We start from the raw sequence: 14881 nt of genomic DNA on the forward strand, positions 1-14881 counted from the left end.
TGTCTCTCATTCAGGATAATTCAGTTTGATGTTTACCATATATCACCAGTGTGTTCCCATACAGACCTTATTTACAGCTGACATTTCAGCTGGGTGCTTATGGTACTGTGCTGGTCAATACATTAACTAAACTTGTAAAGCAGAACTTTTAAGATGAAAATGCAGTAATGAGTTAATCATTGCTATCACTACATTTGAACAATGTGAAATCTCAAATGTATTTGGATATGAAATGGAGAAATGGGAAAGGAGAGCTGTGTCTTTCCTGATGCTTCCAGAGCGGTATCGCTGCAAGCTTTGAAACCTGAATCTCTTCTGGCTGCCGGCTGCCTGCAGGAGTGGATGTCGAGCAGAGAGCATCCTTCTGCAGTGTAGTTATCATGACTGCGTTAATAAACTGGCGCTGCAGCCTTAAAGTGTTCTGCAGATCCAGCCAGGAGATGAGGTGTCAGAAATGCTCTGTTTTTAAATTTGGGATTATCTTTTCCTTGAAAGACTTTGATTTTTGTCAGTGTTCACAATACATGAGCGAGTCCTTTTTTTAATCCATTCTTTAATACTGAGGAGTGCCTTGCTACTTTTCTGCTATTGTTTTCCTCCCGCCCCCTTCCCCAACTGAGCCTTTCAGTAGGAGTATTGCTCAGAGCAATGCTTGAACAGCTGTTTGTGTAGGTGGCAGGAGTTAGTCTGGAATTAACTAAAACAGAGTAGAATGGGCTAGAAACAGAAATTCACTCTGTACTCTCTCTATAGTGTTCATTTTGAAATTGATCATTTAGGAAACAGGAAAAAATAAGTGGGGACTTGGGGGTGTTTCTCCCAAATCCTAAACTCTCACAGAAATGTAAAATTGGAGGCTGTCAGGAGATTGCCTTGTAGCTTACAGGCACACATAGATAGAACCACACATAAAAATCAGATTACAAGTCCATTGCTTTGGGGGAGGCTTGCTTAAACAGAGTTCCAAGAATTTTGTGAATTGCATTGTTGTGCAACCCTGGGCATTGCTCACATTTTTTTTTTTCTTGTTTGACATCAGCTGTTTTAATCTGTTTGTTTGCAGGGCTTGCAGGACTAGCGAGGCAAATCCTGGAAGCAATGGCTTCCGCTGGTAAGGTCTGCCATCACCCTCTGACGACTGGAATGTGTGCTGTAGGGGAACTCGCTCTGGAGCCTCTAATCACTTGCAGGCTATGTCTGGGTGAGCACCCTCTTGAGATGATGACTTCTCTTCGGGAATGCAGTTGCATCTTTTGCACACAGGTAAGAATCTTTATAAGGATTACAGAAAAAGCAATATCGCTAGTTCTCCCATAATGTTTCAGGGGTTATTTTGGCCTAGCTTACCTTTCTCCACACCTGAGCTTACAGCCCATTTGGAACCTGCCACAACTTTACTCCTTATTTACGACAGGGTGAGAGAGAAATGTCAAGCAGAGGCATCAGGAGTATTCATATGCAGCCAGCAAGGTATTCCCCCCCCCCCCCCCCCCCCCCCCCCCCACACATGCAGGCCCCACTGTCCTAGATGTTTAACCCTGACATCACTACAACAGTTCTTCACTTGAGTTTCCTTCAGATCCTGTTTCGTGTTGAGCCTAGATCCTACCTGCAGATGCTGCTATTAGATGCTGGAATTTCTTGAGCAGAAGCCCAGTTTGGGAATCAAACGGAAGTTTCCTGAGTGACAGTGCACAGGGGACAACATTGGGCCATTGGGCTGATCTCATTGCTATGGGGAGCTCCTCACACTTATTTATTTATTTATTTATTTATTTATTTATAGTTTTTTATATACTGCCGCTCATCAAAGATATCACGTCGGTGTACAATGAACAGGAACTTACGCCGGAGCGTTATACATTTAACAGGATTAAATAAGCATTATACATTTAACAAAAGTAAGAATATATATATAAATATGTCAAATTAATAAATGAACATAAATATGTTCGAATTAATAAATTAACATTGCATTCACTTCTTTGAATGCAATGGTCCGTGCAGAAAAGTATAATGCGATGTGTCCTACTACAGTATATTCAAATAGAATATGTAATTGTCTAGGCCAGCAGAGTATTTGGAGGTATCAAAATGCTTACTGACTAATGATTTGCATGGAAGTAGAATTACAAAAAGAAGTTTTCTACTCTAGCAGAGAACTCTACCTCCTGATGCTGTTCATGGAAATTGTCATCTTCTGATTATTTATTACAAAATCTTATAATATCTACAAAAAGCTCCATTTTTTTTTAATGAAAGTCAAAATAGTTTTTGTTTGATTTTGTGGAAGATGGAAAGAAAGAAGACTACAGGTTACGGACAGAGACCACTGTCCTAGAGAGAAAGGAAAGCAGGAGGAGAGAAGAGGGGCAGAGAGACAGAGAAAAATAGAAGAGTAAAAGAAGGGAATGGGAGTAAGAACAAGGGAAGAGACAGTATGAGAGAAAGGTAAAGAACCTAGCTTTTTGTGGGACTTTTTGACATCTAAACCCTCATTTCCTTTTCAGATGGTAGGGGACAATACATAATTTAGCGTTGTTCTGCCAGATTCCTCAATGTCTTATTTTCATTCTCATAGAAGTTATTTATTTATTTATTTATTTATAAGACTTCTGTCTTTTGGGCAGGTTGCAAAGTAAAAGGTTAAGGAGGAGATCTGCTAAGGTATCAAAATCTTAAAAACTTCTAGAGAACTTAACCTTCAGCATCTAGTCTCATAAATAAACCAAGATGCTACATATACCTACAGGATCTGGAAGGATAAGAGGCACACATAACCAAGTTTACTTGAATGCGTTGGACTTGGAGTTTTCAAAGAACAATGCGCAGCATTTCAAGATTATATTTTTAACTTGTGTTTCTGCTGTAGAAAAGCAATACATAGGAGTTCGGTAGTGCTTAATGATATGTTGTAGCAAAGCAAAGCAAAACACGCATGTTTATTTAGATAGGCAGTACATGCCTTAAAATGTGCACTGCTTTAAGCAAAATACATGATTTGCAATCATACCTTTGTGAATTTCTTTTTTTCATAAAGACATCCAGTGTACTTTGAATTGACTGATTCAGTTATAGCGCAGCTTGCTTTCAGGAATATTACCCTGCTTGTATTTTCATTCCCTCTGGAAAGTGTCCAGAGGGATTTATGGCATTAGGATAACAGTAACCAACTGTGTTTTAAAGTTCTAAAGAGCTTCAGTAACTTTCCTCATGGAATTTGTGCTGCACATTTTGAATTGGTGTTTGTCCAATGATTTGCTAAAAAATGTTGCCCTAGATGCTAAGACTATACAGAGTTCATGAAGAGACTTCATATTTCAGCATATTAAAGGTGTCCAGTGAAGGTTGTTCAGAATTGCTGTTTTGATTTTTTATTATTTGGTCTCCTCGCAGTGAAAGTTCTGTATAGCTGTGGACACTCTATATGTAAATGTGGAAATAGAATTGTTATAAAATGTATTAAATTGCTTTTCCTGGTAGCTTCCTCCTGCTCCCTTGGGCTTCCAGCTCAGTTGGAAATGGTTCCTGTTGGGGCTGAAGTGCCACAAGTCTTCATTTTCCGCTGCCCAGGAGTTCTCCCCCACTTTTTAATGCTCTTTCCACCTTCCATCTTGTTTAGTTGTCACAGCAACCTATACAATCCTGAATTTGTGCCATTTTATAAGGGGATAACATATTGTTCACTCACAATTATTACAGATAGAAAAGGAGAATACATTTTATTTATTTATAAAACTTGTAGACCACACTATCAACACTTCTAAGCAGTTTTATAAACAACAGCCATAAAAATATCCAACAAACTCATAAAAACTTCGCTTCATCAAAAAACATTATAAAAACATTCAACTGCTGCAAGCCCCATAACACTCTAACTAGGAAATTCTTCATAGACTTTATAAAATAAATAAGCTTTTAACAACTTCCTAAATCTTAGCAAAAAGTGTTCAATATGCAACTCTAACAGGAGCATATTCTGCCAAGTAGGGCCCACCACACAAAATGGACCTTGCCTTGTCTCATCTAGCCTATATTGTTTAAAATAAGAAACATCCAATAGCTGCTGTGATGCAGATCTCAAAGAACAATTCGGCTGATAATATTCCTAAAACTTATCCTATTCTACTTGAAAAGTGTCACACAGGGAAACACTCTCACAGGAGCAGGACAGGACCCCAGGGCAGGAGCTGGGTTTATCTTTTGCCTAGCCAGCCCCTCCCCGCATGTTGAGTCCTTGGGTTCTGGGGGCCAGTAGGGCTTAACTGAACAAACTGGACAAGGCAGGAAGGCTGGACAAGCTGGAACTTGAGGTTAGACACAGGCTGGGTAATGTGGGCAGAGACAGATTAGAGGCAGAGGACTGGGTATAGGAAGAGACTGAGGACTGGATACTAGAACAGGCTGAGAACTAGATATTGGATAGGCAAGAAGCTGAGGACTGGATACTGGGACAGGCAAGGATCTGAGGACTGGATAATGGGATAGGAAAGGAGCTGATACAAACATAGGCCGACACAGGCTAGGATACTGAGCAGGGAATCAGCTGGAAATAGACACAGACTTGGGCAAGTCAAAGCAGGAAATGGATGCTGGGGACTGGACTGGGCAGGACATGACAATGCCAGACAAGGACTGGATTAAACAAGGCAGACTAGGGTAGGACTTAGGCAAGGCAGACAAGGGTAGGGGAAGATAAGGGTAGGAGCAGACAAGGATAACACAGAACAGAGAACACTGAGGCCCAAAGACAGCAAGAAACTAGGCCCGAAGGCCGCTAAGAATGAGGCCTGGAGGCCACTAGGTAAGAAAAGGTCTGAATAGGCCACAGAACAATGGGCAAAGAGACAGAAAGCCCGGAGGCCACATGGCAAGGAGCAAGATACAGGAAGGCCTGGAGGCCACAAGGCATAGAACAAGGTAAGAGTGGCTTGATCAGAGAGCCAAGAGTGAATCCATGAAACAGCGTCTAGGTTTTGGCAAGTCAGGGTTAAATGGGGCTGGAACTTGGGTGTGGTGCAAGCAGGAAGGTGGAGCTTGGCAATGCTGAGGACCCCTAGTGGAGAGGAGGCTGCACCACAGGTTGAGTCAAGTGGCCAGTGAGGAAATGGCTTGGGTAGCTCAGAACAGAGCTCACTGGAGGCCTCTGCTGGTGGGGGAGGTGGCACTGCGGACTGAATCAGGGCATAGTGAGGCTGCACGGCAGGTGAAACTGTGACAAAAAGTCTGAATAATGATTAAAACTAGAGGTGATATTCAGGGATGGATGACAGTTCTGTGGCAGATCCTTCTCACTAATGATGGAACATCATTACTTAAAACCACAGCTGTTCTACTTGAGATGGGCCAAAGTATCTCTGCCTATTACCTTGAGGCAGATTCAGCTAAAGTTTTAATGACTGCCATTGTGAGGCATTTTTTTTCCAGATTTTATTTAAGTATACATTCTGATATGTATAAGCATTAGATACAATGACATCTACTTTAAGGTTTTATATCACAATGGAAATTTTCCATTTTATAGAACCAACATTCTTATAAAGAAAAAGAAAAAAGATTAACCTTGACAGGACAGCACACTCACCCAATTCTCATTATCCATACCAAGCCACACCATACACCATAATCAGCATCCATCCTTTCTCCTTAACCACAGCCAGTTGATTAGTACATCAAAATAGCCTGCTAAAGTTAGGTTATTCTGAAAAGTAGTAGGTAGCTGAGAATAAAACAAATCCCATGCAGTCATGGAGCTTTGATTCGTGACTTTATGTAAAAATCTAGCATCCAGTCATTTTTCTTGCATCCATGGCATCATTTTTAGCCGCCAAAGTGAGAGTGTGGGAGTATTAGGCTGTATCCAGCATTGTAAGATACACCATTTAGCTGACAATATGGCTATATGCACAAATTTCATAAACTCTTTTGGTAGACCCGCAGCCCAGTTCAGAGAGCTTAGAAGTAAAACTGAACCTTCATAGGGTATTTGGTCTTTTGGGTTTTTTTTATTAACTATGGGCTAGATTTTAAAAGCCCTGCACGCGTAAATCCTACTGGATTTACGTGCGCAGGGCACTCGTGTGCCGGCGCGCCTATTTTGCATAGGCCGCCGGCGCGCGCAAAGCCCCGGAATGCGCATAAGTCCCGGGGCTTCGTAAAAGGGGCGGGAGGGGCGTGTCAGGGGCGTGTCGGCAGTCGGGGTGTGTCCGGGGTCAGGGGGCGGTCTGGAGCGGGTTCGGGGGCAGGCCGGGAGGGCGGTCCCGAGTTCCCTGACACTGCGGCCTGTGCCTGGGGATGCCGAGCCGGCGTGCACAAGTTACGCCTGCTTCAAGCATATGGAAACCAGCACAACATTATAAGAAGCAGTGTGCAGCAGAGAAACCATAATTGCAATAAAATTATACAAGTCCGAGAAAGAGGTGAAATCGAGTAACTGATAGAAAACGGCATTGCAAATCACTTGGGAATGAAGACTATCTATATTAGGGATGTGAATCGTGTGATCGATCGTCTTAACGATCGATTTTGGCTGAGGGGGGGGGAATCTGATTGTCTTAGTTTTTTAGGTTAAAAAATCGTTTCATCGGGGGAGGGCAGGAAAACCGGCACACCAAAACAACCCTAAAACCCACCCCGACCCTTTAAAATAAATCCTCCACCCTCCCGAACCCCCCCAAAATGTTTTAAATTACCTGGGGTCCAGTGGGGGGGGGGGGGGGGTCCCGGCGCGATCTCCCGCTCTCTGGCCACGGCTGTGTTAAGAGAAATGGCGCCAGTGGCCCTTTGCCCTTATCATATGACAGGGCAAAGGTAGCGCCGGCGCCATTTTGGTTCCTGTGACCCGACGTCACGAGTGCAGGAGATCGCTCCCGGACCCCCGCTGGACCCCCAGGGACTTTTGGCCAGCTTGGGGGGGGCCTCCTGACCCCCACAAGACTTGCCAAAAGTCCAGCGGGGGTCCGGGAGCGACCTTCTGCACTCGGGCCGATTTGCCAATATTCAAAATGGCGCCGGAGCTACCTTTGCCCTGTCATATGGTAAGGGCAAAGGGCCACCGGCGCCATTTCTCTTAACGCAGCCGTGGCCCGAGAGTGGGAGATCGCGCCGGGACCCCCCCACTGGACCCCAGGTAATTTAAAACATTTTGGGGGGGTTCGGGAGGGTGGGGGATTTCTTTTAAAGGGTCGGGGTGGGTTTTAGGGTTGTTTTGGTGTGCCAGTTTTCCCGCCCTCCTCCCTCCCCCAATTTACGATTTTTGACGATAAATCGGGGGAATTGTTATTGTATCGCGGCTCAAACGATTTTTGACGATTTAAAATATATCTGATGATTGTTTTAAATCGTCAAAAAACTATTCACATCCCTAAACTATATAAACTTTAGTGAAGTGATTATAAATTCCACCTCTCTAAGCCTCCTCGCACTGTATCCTGCAGCATCACAGGCCAAGTTCCTTAGTTTACTTCACCCATCACTGACCTCTTCTTAGTCCAGGAGAGCTTTTAGAAACTATTCTATTTGTACTTTCATTTGAAGAAATAGAGGGCGTCCATCTTTCACCACTTGTAGCTGAGCCGGATACAACAGAGAAAACTTAATGTTTTTCTGAAACTATGTAGTGCAAAAAGGCATCAGTGTCTTCCTTTGCCCAGTAACGTGCGCAGAATAATCTTGGAATAGAAGAAGATTGGCTCCCTGATATTCCAATATCTTGAGCCTTTTGTAAGCCATCATGATTTTCTCTTTGGTGGTATAGTTGAGAAATCTAGTGATGACAGGTTGGGGTCTACCCAAATTCTCCCGCACAGGCCCCAGCCTATGTACTCTCTCAACCACTACTTTATCTGTACCTAGGGAGAGAATCAAGGCTTCCAGAAGTCATACTTGGAAAAAGGTTACAAATCACTGTCTCTTACCTTTTTAGGAAGACCAATTATTCAAATGTTTTTCCTTCTTCCTTGATTGTCCTGGCCATCAATTCTCTCTAGGAGATCTTCATTTTGTTTCTTAAGCTCTAATATCTGCAGGGGAGGATATGTCATCATTTCTTGAGCTGTTAATCTGCCTCATAGTTCAGAGTGCTGTGTTTTTCTAGAAAGTCTTTAAGCTCTTCCATAGCAGATTGAAGTTTATTAAGTTAATCCATTATGATAAGAGAGATCTTGCTGGATATTTCTCTAATTAAATCGTCTTTCAATGCTTCCAGCATATCCACGGGCTATGATGCCATCTTGGGTGAGGCCGGTTTAACTTTCTCTCTCAGCAGATGTTGCGTTTTAATTGACATTCCTTGTTATAAAATGAAGAAAGATTACCTCCACAGGTAAGGGATTAATAATCAGTGAGTATTGCAGCAGGAATGGCTGGAAATGAGACAGATTATAGTGGATTCTATCAGAGTATAAATCCTCCACAACTCCTCAGGTGGCCATTTTGCCCAGCCCTTGAGGCATTATGTCTTTTCTACCATCATACTGAGCTGTAGAAAGTGGTATTCCACAGAGTCTAGGGAACTTTGAATCTTTATGAAAGTCTGAATTTTTTCCTTAAGTAAACTTGAGTAAGGTAAATAGAAGTGCTATCCCTCCTGCGAGTAGATGGTTGCTTTTGACCACCAGTTCAAAGTATTCTTGAACTGTTACCAAGGATTCATGGGACTGTCTCTCCCTGTGCCAGTAATGCTTTAAAGCTAAGAATATCTAATGTACACAAGTCACAGTTTGAAGTAAAATCTATGACCTGGGTGTCTTTCATGAATGTGCATTCCTATGAATAGAAACAGGTAGTACATCCCTTCCTTCAGCTGACCACTGCAGCCTACCATCCACGAGCTTCCTTAGATCTACTCTGCTGTTAAATGGAAGAGTGCATAATTAGTTTAATTTAGTTTATTAATCTTGTTATATCATCTCTCAAATACAAATCAAGATGTTTTACAGTTAAAGATAATGGTAGTTTTGCCATCTGGATACTCTTCCTTTTTCCAACTTTATCTTATTAGAGGACATCAGTATCTTTAAATATCCCATTACTTTAAAGGCAAAGTCCAGAGTAGCCAGCCTGTTGTACTGATTGTCACTATACTTAAGAGCTCCCATGTCAAAGTTGTGAATTATTTGAACTTGGCGTCTTCTATCCAATGAGAATGGGCATGAGGAATCAAAGCAGCAAGGCAAAGAATATTTCTTAAACTGAGAAAATGGCATTTGAAATAATTTAGTCAATTTTTTTTTCAAGTATGCTGTTCCCAAAATTTGTGGAGTACTCTGTGCTCTGTACCAACAGGGAAGAGAATAATCCCTGGTCAGCACTCACTAACAGGGAAAGAGTCAATCCCTGTTTGATTCTGAGTTCTGAACTGGAACTGGTTTTTACACACCTATTATGGGCTTGTGGAGTGGATCCTGAGGGTGCTGACTGACAGGTCAAGGCAGCGTACCAAACTGTGAGGCAGAGACCTGATTAGCAGGCAAGGTCAGGGCAGACAGCAAACAGAAGTAGAGTAAAGGTCAGGCAAGAGTCAGGGCAGACGGCAAACAGAAGTAGAGTAAAGGTCAGGCAAGAGTCAGGGCAGGCGGCAAACAGAAGCAGAGTCATGGTCCGGCAGGGTCAAAATCAGGAAACAGAAACTGGACTAACTACTAGTGCAGGAATAAGGGAAGAGAACATGTGCTTCAGATGCCAGCCCAGAGTGCTGATCTTCCTTTTATTTATTTATTTAGCATTTTTCTATACCGACTTTCCAATAACAAAATTACTGATCAATTCGGTTTACATTTTAAACAATAACAACAATGACAAGTAAATGTCTTACAATGAACAGGTCGAATTAACTTGGATTAAGATATATGGGGAATTAACTTGGATTAAGATATATGTTGAAGCAGTGATGACTCATTAGTCAGCACGACCAGGAGGTGGGGCTGCTGGGTCTATAAAACTGGTGGATTGTTTCGGTGCCTATTCAAAGCAGCTGGATATTGTAGAGGGGCATGACACTGGAAGCTGTGCCGGGAGATGTCAGCAGATCGCAGGACACCATGCCAGGCCTGGGAGCATGAGGTACAGGAAGCTGACCACAGAGCAGCGGCTAGTGGTTGGTGGCATGCTACAACTCTAGAGTGACGTGAATAAATTAATACCAAATACTGATACCTTCCAGCTGTACTGGTCTTAGTATTCAGTGGAGCAGATGGTGGTCAGAGGCTCTCTTTCTTTAGCTCTGCTTTGGGTGCACCTTTGGGGCTTGAGAGTCAGGGTGAGGAATTTTACCCACAGTTTTTTGAAGGTAGGGGATGGTGGGGATCAGTGCTGCTTGGCCCTTGCAGTTAAGATATAAGGAGAGGGGAGAGGGAAGGGGTGGGTCTGTGCAGCCCATACTACAATTTAAGATATTAGAGGGTTGGGGGAGGACTACTACTCAGCCACTAGTTTTTGTTTTTCAATATTCAGCAAGTTGGTGAGTGGCAAAGTTACCTGGATAACATTATATGGGCAACTTTAGCTGAGAATATTCAGTGAAGCACTAATCTGAATAAATTCCTCTGAATATTTGACTAAAGTTATACAGGTAACTTTATCCGGATAACGTTTTTGCTTGCTGGCTTATTGAATATTAACATCTTAATTTCTATACCTCCTCCCTGACACAGTCAGCCATCAAGTGGTATACAGCAAATAAAACAATATTATATGTTGCGGTCCCAGTCGCGGCAGCCGCGACTGGGCCCTTACCTCCTTGGTTCCGGCCTGTCTCCGAGGGTCTGTGGCCTGTTTCGTGGCATTCCCGTGGGGGGGATGCCGCCGAGAAGCCCTGCCTGGATGCCTTCTCCATAGGTGCTCGCGCACGCAACCCGCGCCTATGAAGGCCGTTTCCCGCCATTGGAAGCTCTGCCCTATCGATGATGTCAGATGCCGCAGCCTATGTAAGGCCGCCACGGAGCCCAGGACTTTGCTTTGCAATGGGGTTCCTTGCGGTCCTCTGTTGCTCCGTGCCCCGGAGTGCGCTATTGCGTTAGCGACTCCGTTCCTGCCTGAGACTTGTTTCGCTCCGTGCCCAAGTCTTGCTCTTGTCTGGCTTGCTTGTAGTAACTTGTTCTGCTTCAGTTCCAGCTTGGTTCCAGGTTCCAGTAGCCAGTCCTGCTTCAGTTCCTGTCTGGTTCCAGTAGCCAGTCCCGCTTCAGCTCCTGTCTGGTTCCAGTGGCCAGTTCTGCTTCAGTTCCTGTCTGGTTCCAGTAGCCAGTCCCGCTTCAGCTCCTATCTGGTTCCAGTGGCCAGTCCTGCTTCAGTTCCTGTCTGGTTCCAGTAGCCAGTCCTGCTTCAGTTCCTGCTTGCTTCAGTCCTAGCCTGCTTCAGTTCCTGCCTGTCTCCTGATCCCTGCCTGCCTGCTCCAGCTCCAGCTTCCGTGATCTCCTAAGTCCCAATGGCTGGACTCCTACGGGCTCCTCCCAGGGGAGAACCGGCTTCTAGCGTGAAGCTCACATCCAGCTCCTGCCTGGTATCCGCCTCCCGACCTGTCACTCACCAGAGACTATAGTACACCTCTCCCCAGTCTCTCACAGGTCGTCCCAAGGGTCCACTAAACAGTTCACTCACAACAGATTGCAAGGCCATGGACTCGGCCGAGGTACCAGGATCCCAGGATCTTCCTGGGTTGGCTCTGCAGCTACAACAGCAACAATGGTACCTGGACGTCCTGGCCAGATCCGTTGGGCAATTGGCTGCCCGAATGGATGCCCACGATACCCGTTCTTCGCCTGCTGTGGCTTCGAGATCCGAGGATGCAGCCTCACCCGTGACTCAGCTGCCGCCGCCTGCTCGCTACACTGGAGATGCTAGGATCTGCCGTGGGTTCTTGTACCAGTGTTTTGTGCGCTTTTCGCTATTGCCCCGGCAGTTTCCCACGGACTCCGTCAAAGTAGCGTATATTCTCTCCCTGCTCGATGGAAAGGCCCTGGTGTGGGCCTCCCCTCTGTGGGAGCGTAACGACTCCTCCTTGGACGACTTGCAGCAGTTTGTCATCAACTTTCGCCAAGCCTTTGACGAACCTACCCGCCAGGCCTCAGCCACGTCAGAGTTGCTACAGCTTTGCCAAGGATCCCGGTCCCTGGCGGACTATGCAATGGATTTCAGGACTCTAGCTCAGGAAGTAGGTTGGCAGGACGATAGCCTTAAAGCCATCTTCTTGGAAGGGTTGTCAGGGCGCATCAAGGACGAGATTGCTGCCTGGGATGTCCCGGAAGATCTTAATGCCCTCATTGACATGGCTGCCCGCATCGATCGCCACCTGCAACAGCGAGCACGAGAATTACGCATGACAAAGCACAGCCCTGCCCGCAGTTCCTCACGCCAGCTGCCTTCACCCAGGCCTGCCCGTCCTGATGTTTCTGCCGCTGAACCCATGCAGTTGGGACGTGCCCTGCTCTTCCTTGAGGAGAGACAACGCCGCCGCTCGATGGGCTTGTGCCTTTACTGTGGTCAGAAAGGCCATTTCTTGGCATGCTGCCAGGAGCGTGCGGGAAAACTCCAGAACCTAGGAGATCGGGAGGAGCTCCTCCTAGGTTGTGCCACAGCTCCTCAGAGTATGATACCCATTACCTTGGAATTTCCTGGATGGTCCTTGGAAACCCTCGCCTTCCTGAATTCCGGAGCCGGAGGTAATTTTATCCAGCAAGACTTGGTCTCACAACTGCAGATTCCTACGCAGAGACGAAAAGTTCCACTCCGGATTACCTCCATTCAGGGAACGCTCCTTCCAGGTCGCATATTGACTGCCACGGCTCCCATCACAGTCCGCACCGGGGCGATCCACTCAGAGGAGATAGCCTTCCTGATTCTTGAAAAGGCTGTCCACCCCGTGGTGCTGGGGCTGCCGTGGCTCCAAAAGCACTCGCCTGTGATCCAGTGGGATACTCTGCTAATCACTAAGTGGAGTCCCTATTGCCTCTTTCATTGTATGAAGGTCCCCAAGCCTCCTGCACTTCTGCTCTTGCACTCCGCCCTTGGACCTCCAGCACCCTACGAGGACTTTAGAGATGTCTTCTCGAAGACTAAAGCCGAGATTCTTCCGCAGCATCGTCCATATGACTGTGCTATCGACCTATTGCCCGGATCTATGCCACCTCGGTGTAGGGTGTACCCCTTGTCCCTGCCCGAGACATGGGCCATGTCTGAGTACATCACTGAGAATTTGGCGAAAGGATTCATCCGCCCATCAAAGTTGCCCACCGGGGCGGGATTCTTTTTCGTCAGCAAAAAAGATGGCTCCCTGAGGCCCTGTATCGACTACCGAGGGCTCAATGCAATTACCAAACGGGACTGCTACCCTCTCCCGTTGATTCCAGAACTACTTGATCGGCTCCAAGGCACAAGAATCTTTACTAAGCTGGATCTATGCGGGGCCTACAACTTAGTTAGAATCCGTCCCGGGGACGAATGGAAGACCGTGTCCAATACGAGGGATGGGCATTACGAATACCTCGTAATGCCCTTTGGCCTTTGTAACGCCCCAGCGGTCTTCCACCACCTGATGAACGAGGTGCTACGGGATTTGCTCAACATCTGTGTGATCGTCTACCTCGACGACGTCCTGATCTACTCTTGTGACCTGCCTACGCACCGCCAGCATGTTCGCCAGGTGCTTCAAATTCTCAGAGAACACGGTTTATACGCTAAGCTTGAGAAATGCAGCTTTGAAAAGACTTCCTTGCCGTTCCTGGGGTATTTTGTTTCGGCTGATGGCTTCCAGATGGATCCGGAGAAAGTCGCTGCAATTAGGAACTGGCTGCAGCCGAGGGGTCTCAAGGCGTTGCAACATTTCCTTGGCTTTGCTAACTTTTATCAGCATTTTATTCCCGGCTATTCTCGCATAGTGGCTCCTCTGACTGCGCTCACCCGGAAGGGAGCCAATGCGGTGGACTGGCCTGCCCAAGCCTGCCAAGCCTTCGAAGAATTGAAAAGGGCCTTCTTACAGGACACATGCCTCCGCCATCCTGATCCTAATCGGCCGTTCGTGGTTGAGGTCGATGCCTCGAGTGTAGCTGTCGGAGTGGTGCTGAGCCAGCACTCTGACACTGGACAGCTTCTCCCGTGTTCTTTTTACTCTGAGGTTCTCCCCGGCCGAGAGCAATTACGGAGTCAGCGACAAGGAACTGTCGCTGACTCGCCCTGGAAGAATGGAGGCAGTGGTTGGAGAGAGCCAACCACCCCTTCACCATTTACATGGATCATAAAAATCTCTCTTTCCTCTGCCAAGCCCAGCGCCTGAACCCGAGACAAGCCCGGTGGTCTTTGTTTTTTGACCGATTTGACTTCACTCTACGATATTGCCCTGGCTCAAAAAATGTGTGAGTAGACGCCTTGTCACGGTCCACCGAGATTGAGGAAACCCCAGAGACGCCCCAGTACATTTTGGATCCCAGGAAAGTGTCTCTCGCTGCCACCTCCGTGTCTTCCAAAGAAAAGACCGTGGTCTCTCGCCGTGCTCATAGGGCCGTGCTGGCATGGGCCCACGAATCCCTCACTGGAGGGCATGCGGGCCGTGCTGGTATGCTAGACCTCCTCAACCGGTACTATTGGTGGCGAGCGGTAAGACAAGATGTTTGTCTCTTCGTCGACTCCTGCCCCACTTGTGCATTGCAAAAACCGCTTGGCAGGAAACCTAGAGGATTGATACACCCCCTGCCTATCCCTGTGGAGCCCTGGATGCACCTCTCCACAGATTTTGTGGTGGATCTCCCAGCATCTGACGGGAACACAGTCATCTGGGTTGTTGTGGACCGGTTCTCCAAAATGGCACATTTTGTTCCCCTGTCAAAATTGCCTTCTGCGCCCGACTTGGCTAACTTATTTGTTCAACATGTCTTCCGACTTCATGGTCTAC

General features: G+C 46.3%; 1 protein-coding gene across 1 annotated transcript in view; it reads left to right on the top strand.

Annotated features, from left to right (window-relative positions):
- The first annotated feature begins 1066 nt into the window (after nucleotides 1-1066).
- The window catches only part of RNF144B (ring finger protein 144B), a 123166-nt gene continuing 109351 nt past the window's right edge, over nucleotides 1067-14881 (top strand). The window contains exon 1 of the mRNA XM_029590746.1: nucleotides 1067-1263. Coding sequence (XP_029446606.1) covers nucleotides 1099-1263 — 165 coding nt within the window. The 5' untranslated portion in view covers nucleotides 1067-1098. The remainder of the gene's footprint in view (nucleotides 1264-14881) is intronic.

The sequence above is a fragment of the Rhinatrema bivittatum genome, chromosome 2, assembly GCF_901001135.1.
Source record: "Rhinatrema bivittatum chromosome 2, aRhiBiv1.1, whole genome shotgun sequence".
Taxonomy (NCBI): Eukaryota; Metazoa; Chordata; class Amphibia; order Gymnophiona; family Rhinatrematidae; genus Rhinatrema; species Rhinatrema bivittatum.